General features: G+C 38.9%; 1 protein-coding gene across 2 annotated transcripts in view; it reads right to left on the reverse strand.

Annotated features, from left to right (window-relative positions):
* LOC122809170 overlaps window positions 1-16069 on the reverse strand; it is a 726709-nt gene that overhangs the window by 73132 nt on the left and 637508 nt on the right. For both annotated transcript variants that reach the window (XM_044080459.1, XM_044080458.1), the window contains exon 4: window positions 11560-11593. In XM_044080459.1, the coding sequence (XP_043936394.1) occupies window positions 11560-11593 (34 nt within the window). The remainder of the gene's footprint in view (window positions 1-11559; window positions 11594-16069) is intronic.

Here is a 16069-nt window from a genome sequence, read left to right on the forward strand (position 1 = left end):
GATAATACTTTTCTTATTGATGGCCTCTGCATAAAGGGTATAGAGCCTGACTGGAGGTAAATTTAGGAATTCCCATCCAGTTGTCAAGTTTTTTCAAAGATGAACTCTGTTTTACCTGGATGGGGAGAACTGTGCCATAATCCAGGGATCCTTTGGGACACACCTATCTGTGTCTCCCGCGTGTTCTGTTTATCTCAAAACAAAGTTCAAATCCTTGCATCTAGTGATTCTGGTGGTATTTGTTTTGCACATGTGCAACAAATCCACCAGGTCTGGATCTGAGGAAGCCCTGCAAACCAAGCCAAGAACCCCTCTCAACAGACTATAGGAGACTGAATACAGAGGCAGAGTCCTTAGGTAATCAGTACAGGTCAGGGTATTCATACCCTAAATTTTCCTGATGCAAACTTTTGGGGGAGTTCCAACTGTTACAAGTAGCTGGTTAGGTACATGCCAAATGGGGCATTGTTCTCAATGACAGGTCTGATAAGAGATGAGTGGAGTAGGACTATCACTTCCTTGGACCTTGATGTCATATGCTTACATAAATTTGGATGACATAGAACGATTTGTTTAATTTTATTTTTATTTTGAATTTGCTAACTGGCATAGAGTACTGATCCCATTTTCAGACTACCACAGGGATTTTCTTACTTTCTTAGCTACAAGTTAGTCAAAGGCCAGATTGCAGTATCATATGTTCCAAGATTTCTTAGTAGTGGATCTACTCTTAGGGATGTTTTATCCATGGAGTAATTAACGTGGGTTGACAGTTTCCCAAAGGGCATTATAATGCATTTTTGGCACTAACTTTTAGGCCATGGCTTTGGCACCAGTCATTTATCTGTATTAAACCCTCTTGCAATATGTTGACATCTTGGGAAGAATCTATAATAGTCCAAATTTACACTCATCTGTGAACTTGGTGAGCCAGAGGCCTTGAACTTTACCCTTGATTTCTGGGAAGTAGATGCCAAACAGTACCGGGCCTAGCACATAGCCCTTTGGTACTCCCTGTTGACCATTGTCTTGGTGGAGGTGGTCTCACTGATCTTGACTTCTTGGATCTGGTCTGTGAGCCAGCTGGGAATCTAGTGAGTTATGTAGGAGTTTATGCCTAGCTCAGAGAGCTTGTCAACAATGCCTGAGTGGGTATTATATTGAATGCCTTGGTCAGGTCAAAATACACAATATGCACTATTTTACCCTCATACATTGCCTTAGTGACCTTCTCAAATAAGCCTACCAGTTTAAATAGTCATGATCTTCCCTTAACAAAGCCAAATTGGGATGGGTACAGTGTCTGTATATTGCCAATATCCTTGTTTATCATTTCCATGATAAATTATTCTTTGGCTTTGCAAGTTAGGCTTGTTAGACTGATAGGTCTATAGTTCCCTGGGGCAGATAATAGTCTATCCTTGGGGTGGAGAATGACTCTTGTGGTCCTCCATTCACTTGGAACATAGCCTGCTTTGAGGTTGTAGTTGAAAAGTGCTTCAAGTTGTCCGGTTTTATTTTAGATTGTTCAGGAGGCAACTGGGGATATTATCAGGGCCTACAGAGATGATGTTCTTGACTTTAGCCAGTGCTGCCAGCACCTATTCTCTGATAATCACTGGGGGAAGTAAGCTGTAGGAGATTTCATCTGGAGGAGCTGGGGGGTGAGGGGTGAAGTTTAAACTGAATTTGTCAGCCAGTAGATTAGCTATGTCACCTTGATCAGTGAAGGTGGTACCATTCAACACCAGTTCAGCACACTGCTGTGTTGTTACCTTTAAGACGCAGGACATACCTGAACAAGGTTTTGTGATTGTTCTTAGCATGCAGGACTATCCTGACCACATAGTTGGCCTTGTTGGACTTAATTAGACCTCTTAGTTTCTTGTTTAGTTGTATACGAGAGCACCTGGCTTTAAGGGAGTTTCTCTTCCTGATTTTGGCCATGAGTTTTTTTATTTTGTTATATAGTCTCTTTAAGTGGAGATTCTATCAGTGGCATTTGTTGTTAGTGTTTGTTTTGGGTTTAGTTGTGGTAGGTACAGCAGCCTCTATGCAGTCATTTACAAGTTTTGTATAGGGACTCTGTGAATAATTCTGCATAGGTATCTGTGGTCTAGGAATGGGAAAGCCTTGAATTTTGATAAACTATCATTTAATAGTAAGTAGTTTTCCTTGAAGTAGTCCCTATCTCACTTATTTAGCTAGGTTTTCCAGGTTGATTTTTACTTCACAGGACACAGTTTTGTAATCTGACCTCACAACTGAGGACATGACGGAAGGGGACGGGAGAGGTGCAACTATCTCCCATGTGGTGAATAACAGATTTAGTATATTTTATCTTCTGGTTGAAGCATGCACTATATGTTCCAGGGTGTTATGTTAATAAAGTCCAGGAAGCATTGTGCTTATGAGTTCGAGAGAATGTAAGTTTTCTAGTCTGTAGAAGAGTAAAGTCACCCATGAATAGGGTATTTTGTTTGATGGAGAGCACCTCTAGTAGCTTTAACTAAGAATTGTGTGACTCTAGTGTCATAGATGATGACCCATAGCTTATCATGATATGGTGAGGGGCCTTATGTATGGTGACTTGCATGTGGATGAGGCCCATGGTATCATCTTGTGTAACCAACCTGGAGATATGTTTGATGCTGTTTGTAGATCAAGACACCTCCAACTTTGGCCCCAGTCTGTGCTATTGTTTGTCTAAATGTGTGGAAGGCACTGTAGCCTTGCACTGCTGGAGTACTTTCTACAGCTTTAAACTAAGTCTCAGTCATGGCACAAATGTACATATTCTCCAGAGTGAGGAAGGCTTGAATGGTGTACAGTTTTTTGTTTAGGCTTCCAGCATTGAACAGTAACACCTTAGTCTTTTTGGCATTGCCAATAAAAGGCTCTAAGGGGGTGGATAAAGTTTTAGCCAATATCTGAAAGCCGGGGGTGGGGGCAGTTGCAACCTATCCTTGGCAAAGCAATGCTGTCTGTTGGCTATGTCCTCTCAGGCTGACAGATATTGGATCATCTTGGAGTGACACCAAAAACTAAGCCAATTTTTTAAATCAATCATGTTATGTTCATACTGTGGCATCCTCCTTGAAGAGCGTAGAATGCTGCTCAATACAAGGCTTGTACCTGTCTGACTCTTTTCATATAGTCCAATGAAATAAGTCTCAGGTCATTTACAGCCACATGAACTACGGTAAAGTGATATTGGTACCTGGTGGTGGAGTGACTTGATTGTGTGTGTGATATTGTGGATCCTGGATCCAGATAGGCAACTAATTATTAACTTCTCCTTCTGTAACCTGGTGAGTGGGATATCTGTGTGTCACTCAATGGAGTCTACAGTTACAGAAGTATTACGCTTGCCCTATGGGCTTTACACTAGAGGGAACCATTGGTTGTAGGCTTATGTGAGATCTTTGGTGCTGCTTTTGGTGTGTGTCTAAGTGATTGCTGAAGAGCAGTGTTGCTGTGAGGTGGCTTTGGAGGACACCTCTTATTCTTCTCTTATCACTCCTCTTATCATACTCAAATTAATCCTCTACATCTTTCCCAGACTTCCACTCACAGTTCCTTAGAACTTCAAACCCATTACTCATTCAGCATATCTCCCTCACACTTTCTCACCACCTACTCCCTCCTACCCAAAATCAAAACTTCCCTCCATCCTCCATCTCCCATAAAAACTAAACAAAAATGCTACTTCCACATATTCACTCCCACTACTCTACTCTACGCCTACAATACCATACTCCTTTCAGGTGACTTACACTCCAATCCTGACCCCCTGTCCAAACCTGCATCTAATAATCAACCCACACCACCTGCCTCCTACCACCCAAACTCTCCCTCTAAGTATCTAACCTTTTCTTTTTTAATATACACAGTATTCATAACAAAATCAGTGAATTCCATGCATTGATTGGAGAAATACTCTCCTGACATAATAATACTTACTGAAACTTGGCTCAAACCTCACATCTTAGACAATGAATTTCTCCCCCCAGATACAACATCCTTCGCCTTGACAGTCCTAATAAGAAAGGAAGAGAGTTGGCATAATTTACTCTGAACACCTCAACTTGTACCCTACATCCAACCCATCTTCTGTGTTTCACCCTGCTGAACTCTTAACTGCTATCTGTAAACTAAATGATCACAAAATACTCAGAACAGCTGCAATATATATGCCCCCCCTGGTGACAACATTCCAATATTAGAATACATTTTCTCCTGGTTCACACATAATATACCCACCAAAACCACTCTGCCAGAAGATGTCAACATACATTTTCTATCCCTATCCTCCAACTCCCTCACATCTAGCATTAACCTACATGGTTTCTCACAACTTATCTCCACATCAGCTCACTTCCATGAATCAACAAATACTAGTTCTACCATTGACTTGAACCTAGTTTCCAGTCCAAACCTATACCACCACCTAAAATATCTTCCTGATTCCATTAGTGACTACTCTTTTATCTGCATACAAAGATCCCCTCACCACCATCCTAGGCCACACAAATTCAAAGACCGCCATAGCCTCTCAAACTTCCAGTCTGACATATTCAATAACACACTCTCATCCATAAAGTGGTCCTTCCTAACATACCTGCCTCTAGATGATGTAGTTCAAAAATTCAACAACATTTTTCTAAACATACTTAACTCTCTTTCTCCTCTTAGGAAAATTGGAGTTAAATCTTTCTGCTCCCCCTAGCTATCCCAATTCACTCGCTTTCTCGTGCTCAAAAGAGACAATGTCTAGAAACTCTGGATTAAGACAAAATCCTCCATCCACCACCAGATCTATAAAGAACTACGTAACCTCACCAAAACAAGTAAACAATGACAAAAAAACTTCTACTCAAAACCCCAGACAACCCATCTCAGTAACCTTAAATAGTTCTGGAACACTATCAATCAAATCCGTCACTCGGGCAACCCCACAACACCTATCCCATATCTTAATAACACTCCCCTAGAAACTAGCACCAAACTAAACTCCTACTTCATTGACTCTGTCAATAATCTCATGCAGACTTCTAACTCCTCTAACTTCCTTGACCCCACCCCACCTCCCTCAAACAAAAACAACTGTTTGTCTCTGAATCCACTTCACACTAGCTACATAAAAAAACTCCTTCACAAGCTTAAGCCATGCTCTCCATCTGTAGAAAACCTACCTCCACACTTCCTTAAGCTAGCTGCTGACTCCATAACAGTTCACATATCCATCCTTATCAACTGGTCTATATGCAAATCCACTGTGCCCTCACTCTGGAAACAATTTTTTTACAATACCTGTCCACAAGGGAGGTAAGTCCACAGAACTATCTAACTACCGGCCAATAGCAATATTGTCACCCCTCTCCAAAATATTAAAAAAATGTGTACATAAACAACTCATACAGGACCTGCTCCAAGAAAACCTACTCACTTTCATCCAACGTGGCTTCCGTCCAAATCACAGCAGTACTACTGCCCTTATTTCTTTTAAACATTCTAACTCTCTAACAAGAAACAGCAACAAACTCATCTCCTATTTCTTTCTAGACCTCTCTAAAGCATTTGACACTGTCTCATACCCCTTGATCCTTTCCAGACTCTCAGACCTTAGTCGTTTCAGTTCATCCAGCTCCTGGTTTTCTCTCCAACAGACAGAAATCTGTTAAATGGCTCTCGTCATGTTCTCCCTTTCTCTCCATCAAGATAGGAGTTCTTCAAGGGTAAGTTATTGGTCCCTTACTGTTTAACATCTTCACTAATCACTTCAATATGCCGTGTTCTCACTCTTCTCTCATACAATATACAGATGACTCCATAATCATCTCCACCTCTGATTCCCTCTCCAACCTGCACACCCCCACACAAAGCTCCTTCAACTCTATCAAAAACTGGATGTCTAATAACCAACTCATCCTTAATCCCCCCCCCCAAAAAAAAGCTGCTTCTATTCCTCCCAAAATCTCTCAGACATCTTAAACCTACCATCTCCATCACATCACTTAACAACACTGCCATAAATGTCAAAACTCACACAAAACGTCTTGGAGCCATTTGATCTGCATGTCTGCCACTGCATAAAGAAAACACATTGAAAACTAGGCTTACTTTACAGAAATAAAAAATTCCTTACAAAAGACTCTAGACTCTCTCTAACCTATGCCAATCTTCTCCCTAGATTTTCTGCAGCTCACATATCTTAACTTACAGTCCTCCCTGCTAACTAAACCTGAAATGACCTACAACAAAGTATCTAGGTTTGTGGCTAACCAGATCTCAAACTCCCATCACTGCCACTCACTCAAACTTTTAAACTAGCTAGAGTTCCCCCAGCAACTTCTACTCTCTCAACTTCATTCATTCTATCCTCCAAAAGCCCTCCACCTGTCCATCCATCTCCTCACTCATCTCTCTTTATACTCCCTCTAGAACCCTCAGCAGCTTGGACCAACAATTCTTGGAAATATATAAGCCCAAAAGATCAATAGGCCAACATCTTTATAGCTACACTCCTGCCCTAGCCTGGAACAAACTACCCTTATCTCTCAGAAAAATACCTCATGCATGCCAGTTCAGAAAATCTCTTAAAGAATACCTGCTAATGCCTATACATGTCACTATAAAAAGCTAGTATAAAACGTTTCCTCCCTAAACACCCCCGATTTCCTATTCTCTCTCTGCTCTCTCTAATGTCTACCATTAACCACTCTGCTACTGGCACCCTATCACTTCCCCAATCTCTGACTCACCTTGTTTTAACTAATCCCTCAACTTCTTCACCTAACTTGTGTACTGACTCTTTTACCACCCTGACTTTGATTAACAAATCTTACCACTATTTTATTGTATATATATATTTGAGTAATTAGGATAGTGATATGTACTTTGACAGTTGCATTTTTTTTTAATTGCTCTGTACTTTTGTATCAGATGCTACTTTCTGTAATCAGAGTATTTCGCTGCATATTTTCTGTATTGTTCTCAAATGAATGCTATCTTTTATTTTTTGAGCATATACATCAATTGCAATATTTTGTAACCAATTTGTGTACTACATTCTACTCCACAATTTTGTCATTATTGTTATCACTGTAACCTTTTTGTGTGCTTTTGTGGAGCTTTTCTCTCCAAGCCTCCTCTGAAAAAGGACTAATAGCTCAGTCAGACATTCACGGTCAACAAATGTCAAATAAATAAATAAAAATTGAGATCTGGGAAAGTTTCCTTTAATTGCCTCCACATAAGACAATGTTTGTGTGTGTGTGTGTGTGTGTGTGTGTGTGTGTGTGTGTGTGTGTGTGTGTGTGTGTGTGTGTGAGAGAAAGTAGTGTGGGTATTCTTGACAACCTTAATTGTATGTATGCAAGAGGAAGTTGTGTATTTACATCTCTTGCATACTGTGGTTCTTTTTTTGTATGAATAACTGGTTGTCTGAGCATATGAGGCAACTACTACATTGCCTTAGAATGCTCATCTCTACCAAGGTGGTTACAGAGACATTAGGAAATTGCATAGCCATATTGTCTGGTTCTGTATTGGTGTGGGCTGTTTAGGATTAAGAAGTGGGTTTTAACACTAGTCTCCTAGGGTAAATTCTGGGATTAAGGGCAATATGTTATATAGTGCTAGGATATGGTAATGCTGTTCTATAAACAAACTATTTCCTGAGGTTAAGTGTAAGATGTTATATAGTGTTAGGATATAGCAGTGGCTCCTCATTGAAATGTTGGCACTTGAAATGCTGAGTGCTGGCAAGCTGAAAATAAGACCAAAAACACAAGAGAGCAGTGAATGAAAATTGCTCTTCTCCTTTAAACTTCTTTTTGCAGGAGAGGGGTAAGCCCTCCCCCAACTTATAGACACCAACTCCAAGATCGGCATACCTCAGGGAAAAGGGAATATTCCAAGAAGTAACAGCTTGGACTTATTATCTGCAAGTCCGTTCTTTCAGGCATTCAGTCTACATATTTTGGGACTCATTCTAGTGGGTCCCAACATTGCAAATGGTTACCTATAGCAGTGGTATTCTATACACAAACTAGTTTCTCATGTTAATAGCAAGAGGTTGTACAGTGCTAGGATATGGTAGTGCCAGATGCTTAATTCCATAAAATGCCACAGTGTTTAGCATGTTTAACATCTTTCAGACATAATCCAGTACTTACTTATTATCGCAACCACATTCTAAACGGCTCGCTGCTGATGTACTTTGGCAGCCCATCAAGCTATCGTTTACTTTGGGAAGGAACATCCACCTTTTTTAGGATGTAATGTTTAAAACACAAAGTATATGGATATTGAATGCATGAAGATGTTTTAAAATGTTATGGTAGTCTGCATGCAAGTGGCACTGTATGATATGCATTTCTCTGACAGAAACTCCTGCTGATATTCAACTGTGCTTTCAGTTAACTTTTTCTTCCACTTCTTATTAAAGCTGTTTGATCACAGCAACATTTTAATCACTGTAACTCCTCATGTTCTTCAGGGTTGTTTATAACAGAATAAAGAATATGTGTTAAAACAAGAAAGAAAGATGCTGGTAGACCCCCGAATGGTAATGCCATCAGGAGGTAGAAGTTTGACGAGCTACATCAAGAGTAGTTTCTGTTTCTGATGAACCACAGTATCTTCCTAACACGATTACACATACCTCCAAACCTCTGAGTTCAACATATCTATGCAAACACAAAACATAATAGTGGGGGACAGGGTCGATAAAAGAAAAAACAGGCACCGATTTTTAGACATTGCTGGTACAAACTTGGAAAGCTGCTACAATAACATGGTTTGTGTTAGCATGCATTTTCTTGAATGATAGGAAGTCTACATTAAAGGGTATGTCATTACTTAGGCACTTCAATCCTCAACGATTGCCAGAAAACCAAATATTTTATTAGGGAAACCCCCCCAAAAAAATTGAGGTTTCAATCCTCAACAACTGCCAGAAAACAAAACACTTTATTAAGAACAACCTGAAAATGATAAGGTAAACATCAGCACATTCTGCGAAATTATGGAAAAGTGAGATGTCGTTTAGAATGTGGTTGTGATAATACGTAAGTAAACAATCGAAAAGCACTGTTGAGGAGTACAAAACACCGGTCAGCCCAGTAATAATCACAAGCGTTTATTGAGAATGGAAAATAAAAGCGTTAAACGCCAACCAAAATACAACGTTTTTCGTCTGAACTTCAGACTTCCTCAGACATCAGTTATATTAATTGAACAATTAACTAATGACTAATATATATACACAATTCCATTCAAAAGGTCCAATGAAAAACCAACAATTCATGAATAATTTATCAATGGCATATGTTATGGAGCAATATACATATAAAACCATGTTTTATATTTGAAATGCTTATTCCAATGGGGAATCAATGTGTGTATTATTGAATGTATCAATAAATATATTAAATTAATTGTCTTAAAACTGTTAAAAAGTTAAAAAATTAAAATAAATCTATGAATAACTATACATTTATTTACAAATCTAATACAACACCCCCCTCTAGTGGTCTGTGTAAGAAACACTGGAATAATGTATAACCAAATGATACAATTGGTTTAAAAATGTGTTACAATTACAAATAAATGAATAACGTGTCAATATATTTCTGAAAATATTTAATAGCCCTCAAAACCTATATGTTATAATCCATAATCCAACCTCTAAAGGTACATGAAACATAATTTATAATCTAGCAGCTCTCTTGCACCTGTTCTTAAAATGAATTAAATATTTTCAGAGATATATTGACATGTTATTCATTTATTTGTAATTGTAACACATTTTTAAACCAATTCTATCATTTGGTTATACATTATTCCAGTGTTTCTTACACAGACCACTAGAGGGGGGTTTTGTATTAGATTTGTAAACAAATGTATAGTTATTCATAGATTTATTTTAATTTTTTTAACGTTTTAACAGTTTTAAGACAATTAATTTAATATATTTATTGATACATTCAATAATACACACATCAATTCCACATTGGAATAAGCATTACAAATATAAAACATGTTTTTTTATATGTATATTGCTCCATAACATATGCCATTGATAAATTATTCATGAATTGTTGGTTTTTCATTGGACCTTTTGAATGGAATTGTGTATATATATTAGTCCTTAGTTAATTGTTCAATTAGTATAACTGATGTCTGAGGAAGTCTGAAGTTCAGACGAAAAACGCTATATTTTAGTTGGCGTTTAACACTTTTATTTTCCATTCTCAATAAACGCTTGTGATTATTACTGGGCTGACCGGTGTTTTGTACTCCTCAACAGTGCTTTTCGATTGTTTATTGCTGTTAATTGCACTGGTTCTTCCCTATCTGGATAATACGTAAGTACCCATAATCCTAACTTTATTGGGAAATTTTACTTTTTAGGTATTTGCTACTATACAGGGCACTGCTAACTGCCATTGTGCTATGGTTAGTTCCATGCAAATTCACCTGATTTATAGAGAAAGAAGCTTGAAAACTTACTCATATGCCCTCTAACCAATAAAGGACCATACATTGAGCTCCCTAGATTGCTTTCTAACTCAGGCAGACAAGGTGAACACCTTCTACCACAAGATGGATGACCATGGACAATTCCAGTTTTGTCACAAAATTAAATAAATGTTTTAAAGTCTCAAAACAGTAGAAATCACTGTATAAAGCAAGAACAAGTGCAGTAAATCAAGACAATATTCTTATCTTAGCCCGAAATGGGTCTGGATTCAGTTAAAACACTTGAAAAGCATTGATAAGCTCTGTGGAAGTGAGCACAGAGCATTGGAAACCCACCTGATTTCTAGCAGAGAAAAACAATTGATAACTGACTCCTATGCCATCTACTCAATAAACAACACCACTTTTAGCTCCCTGGAGTACTTCTGTATTCACAGAGATTAGCAAAACTGCATTAAAAGCATTGCTGAGCTGTTTGAAAGTGAGCACAGAGCCTTGCATATTAATTTGATTTATAGCACAGGAAAAAGCTTGAAAACTGACTCCTATACTATACAATACTGGGCCAAAACATTTTCCTAGCCATTTTAGCACACATGCAAACATGTAATACTGTGGACTATCAGCTGTAGTGTTTGATTAGTCTGGCTTTTTACAGCAGCTCAAAGATTTCCCCAACCCTTCTATCCTTTGCCTTTTGTGGTTCTGAATTCTGTTCCTTGTGTTAATCTGACTACCAGGTCTATGCCTACTCTTTGATATGTGTTGTCATTTGTGTAAGATAATTAAGCATTTTTCCTACCCACTGGTTTGCGCAGACCACTCAGCAGCTCATGATTTAACATCCTTTACTACAAATTGTTATTTTCACAGAGCACCCATCTGCATAGCCCCATTGCCAGAATATAAGAGGGTCCTGAATTAATGCTGTGCTATACTTGCAGGTAAAAGATTTGTTTTACTATATTGCACTTAATTCAAATTAGAAAATACTTACAATAAACACACAGTTTAATTATAATGCATAAAATTGAGTTAACTTCCTTTAGACAAAACAACTAAACTACTTACCTGTTATCAGGATCTTCATCTTCACTGTCAGTGTCTGTTAAAATAATAACAAAAAATAATAATTGTTCAGACATTTGCACACGAGTACCCATACTGCACAGTTTGAATAGCTGCATCCTGTTCACTGGAATGCCATGTTGGTGTTGCCTTGCTAAACAGGTATATTACAGACATTTAACTACAGTCCATTTGAAAAAAGCAATTAGCTATGCAAATGACATTGCAGAATGTGGTCGTAGTGTACATAGAAATTTAAAGCTTGAGTGGATTGTTTAGCAACATATTTTCAGAGACTGATTACACAATTGTTTTAAAAAATATTTATTTCGAAAATGTGCTGGAATTGATGATGTTAATTAGGTCAAAATGGATAATCTTTACACTCTTTCATGCAAATCCTTTTCTATCTTTGAATTATAAGTTTGTCTGCTTGAAAAGGACTGCAGATACTTTGTCTATCCTATCACCCACTTATGATGCAGTTCAGAGCTATCTGACATATGCAGTTGAGAAACAGCATAAATAATATCGCCCTAAAGTTGTCTTAACCAAATGACTAAATATAATAAAATGTTAAAACACTTTTTACGAGAACTTCCTGCAAAGTCAGTCAAATTTTAATATACAGCTCTGGTCCAGTGGGAGCTGGTGACTCCCATGTAAGAGGGGAGGCTGCCTGCAGTAGTGTTATAAGAAGAGGTAATGAAGTTGTGGGTGTGACAGACAGGCTGGAGTGTGGCTAAAATGGAGAAAAGGCAAATCTAATTGACCCTAATGGGACTTCATATCCCACAGATGCCAATAAAGTATTTTTATCTGTTCCTTTGGGTGCAAGCTCTAACCATGCTTCCAATGTACACCACTGCACACAAAGTGTTCGCTGAAGAACTAAGAATGTTGATAAAGTATAGATGAAACTACCCTAAATAAAAGTTGTGCAGGAATGATGAGTTATTCCTGTGTTGTGCAATAAACTATTATCTGAATACCTCATCCAAATTTCAGATTATATGTCTCATTATACTATCTTCCTAATGAACTAATATTTGGCATGTCATACATTTACCCTACTTTTCCTCATCCAAGTATGTATACTGTTCTTTTTTTTTTGCTAATTTTGTTCTCTATGTGTCTTGCACTACATATCTCATTTTCTTTCTAGCCTAAACAAATTAAACTTAATATGTTGGAGATTCTGTCCTTGCCTCATTTCCCAAGCAAAGTTTTTTTTTTTTTTTTTTTTACATATCTCATTGCTTCCTACAGGAGTACAGTTGTCAGGAAAGCAGAATTCCTGGGTAGCCTGTAAAAGTATACTTCCCCGGGATTCAGTAAAGTTCCATGCAAGAATAAACTATTCTTGCACAGAATGGATCGTGTCCATGCAGCACAGCAGTGCGCCTTGCAAATTCATGAAGGTGCTCTGCTGCAACAACTACATGGACATGATCCGTGAACAAGCACAGGGGGCATGTTACAGCAGTGCCCACACATGTAACATGCCCCCTTCACTCAGAAAGTGCCATTATGGCACTTTTAAAGGCAAAAACACAGTTGTCTGTAGATGATGCATGCCAAAGACATGCATCTGGAGCATATCACCCCAGGTCTCTACTGAAAATAGGCTTCCCATCTTAGTCGGACTTACCCGGTCAACAAATGCTAAATGAAGAAATAAAATAACAGTAGAAACACAACGCTGACATGCCTGAGTTCCCATATACCTCACAAAATACATGCTAACACAAAACCCGTTATCCCATGCACTTTTAAAGTGCTAAAATTGTCCCTAGTGTTGTGCCCTTGTTCCCCATTACAGCAAGCATACTCCTAAAGTAAGAAAATGTTAAATTTCATTTAAATCCTCAAAATTTTTTTTTATTAAACCAATAAAGTTTAACCATAGCTGAGCGTGTGTGCCCATCGTGCAGCAATGCATAGCAAAGTTCAAATATCAAAAGAAGTTAAATAGAAATTGTCAAAATAGTGAAAGTGGAGTAGTATAGTGGTTAAAGCATTTGGCTAATATGCACTTAGTCATGGTTCATGCCTCACAGCATCCCATGCATTTTCCTAAGTAAAACACAACTAAAATGTATTTTTTTTTATAAATAGGTAGTGAATATTATGCATATGTCAACCAGGGTAGTGTAGCAGTTCCAAATGTGAGGTGTCAGCGAAATTTAAAGTTTAAGCAAGAATTAGCGTAGCTAAGTGGATTTGTGCACTGGTAAGCAGGCCTAAGCATCTACCCCTGTAAGCAATAGTTGTCTTAGCTAAGCAGGTTTGCCCAGTGCTTAGCTCAGCTCAGCAGTTTCCCAACTGTCCAATCACAGTAAAGGGTGGGAAATTAGCCCTATTTAAACCTCGCAGGTGGGAATGCAGCTCATAACCAGTTGTAGCTCCCCACTGTAGGCACTATGGCTGGTGTAGGTGAAGGTGTGCAGTTTCAGGCACAGCACTGGGGCATTTAGGAGTCCAGGGTCATGATCAGACTCCTCATTAAAGACCATGAAAGGTGACTGCTGCAGGACCAGTACCAGGGCACCCAATACAAAAAGGAGGCCTGGGACCATCGTCCCCGAGATTTCACCACTGCCACTAGCATCCATCAGACTGGTGAGCAGGGCTGGCACCACTTTGCCTATATGAACCAGAGGAAGAGAGACCTTTTGGACTAGTGGGTCCAAGATGCCCAGGTGGGGAATGCTCCAGCCATGTGTATTAGTCAAAATAAGTGTTCTCCAAAGTCCAGCCTGTGCATGTGATGGATAGGTATGCATAAATGTTTTTTTCTTATCTCCTGTACAGCTGCAGATGAGAGGGCTGTGAATTTGGAAGCCCACGCTAGCAGGCTGCTAAGGCTGCCTTGCGAGGCTGGTGAGTAACAATCTAGCTGGTATTATGTACGGCAAATAAATAAAAAGTAGTAAAATGTCACCTTGCAGTATTTAAAAATGGGTATGGCTTTTAATGACTGAAGAAGACAATAGGAGGGTAATAATGACATACAGGTTATATTTCAATAAAAGTGTAAGTACTTGTCAATAAAAGTGAAAACCCCAGACTGGTTGTGTTTATTCTGGTATTGTATGACTTGAAATGTTTCATGCATCAAGATCTGATATCAATATAGTAATGCTGTGTTAATCACTGTTTTCCACACTGTGCTATGTCAAAAGGTAAGTAAAGTCAACAGTTTCTCAATATCTTGTTCTGATGAAACACAAATGTATTTTTAGCAGAAAAGGCCACAGTTTGAATCCCGGGAGTGGTAGTAAGCTGTATGCATAATTTCAACTAGGATTTTGTGAATATGTGTAGAAACAGTCAGGTAGTGTCAACATAAATTCCCACCACAGGTCTTCCAGATAAGAGAAGGTATAAAATAGCTATAAAAAGGCTGTCATTATACTGTGTCCAACACCCACAGCCTAACCCAAGGCTGCAAATGACAGCAAAATAAGTACATACACCAAGTGGTCTCCCCCAAGAAATGTTCAAAATTGTCATGCTGTCACATTTACCAGTCCTAGTTACCAACAACCAGGGTGACCGATAGAAATCAAGGCAGAGTATAGCAGTAGCATACACACACACACACACACACACACACACACACACACACTATGAGTGCATGTATGTATGCCTGACTATCTGAATATGGGTAGAAACAGTCAGGTAGTGTTAAACACTCCCTCCACAGATCTTCTAGGTAAGAGAGGGTATAAAAAAGCTATAAGAAGGCTGTAATTATATACTGTGTACAAACATACCACTCCCTAACCTAAGGCCATAGGTTGTTGTAATAATACCTGTAGAGTAATGATTAGAGCAATGATCATCAAAGCTGTGACCACTGCAAGAATCTACATTTGTTAACTGACATCTCTCTCTCTCCTCCACCTAATCTTCACCGATAATCTAAACACATAAATGAATGGGTATGTTTTCCACCGAACCTACTGTTGGGACATGTGTCCTATTGTCCTACAAATGTTGAAATGTATTCCAATTAATGTTCCCTGTTCAAATACTATAATTGGTGGCCTGCTTGCTATCAATGTAACCTGCATGCCAGTGCAATGCCCACTATGGTCCCTTATATGCATTTGTTCTGTTTGCTATACAAATGTTCCACATCTGTTGTTTTGGGTTAATAGGAATACTCATGCATGCTGTTATAACTAATCCTTGAATGTGTTTACCATTACTAACCAACATATGTTCTAAAACTGCAACACCATTGCATGTCAAAAGGTCGATCCCAGTGGATCTGCTTCTCCTGCCCCATCTGGCCATGGCACCAAGCCCCAGAACTTCTGGGACCCACCCGGGGCCTCCTCACCCTTTGGGTGGAACCACCTCAGGGGAATAGGGCTCATTCCCTCCTCTGAGCGCAGACAGGATCCTGTCACCTGAAGCCAAGTCTGGGGTCTGGTGGATAGTGAGATCCACAAAGAATTTGGAGAATTGCTATGCCATCTTGAGGGCCGTGTGGTGCATTTAG

Source organism: Protopterus annectens, chromosome 8.part0 (assembly GCF_019279795.1).
Source record: "Protopterus annectens isolate FY-2018-M chromosome 8.part0, PAN1.0, whole genome shotgun sequence".
NCBI classification, from domain to species: domain Eukaryota; kingdom Metazoa; phylum Chordata; order Ceratodontiformes; family Protopteridae; genus Protopterus; species Protopterus annectens.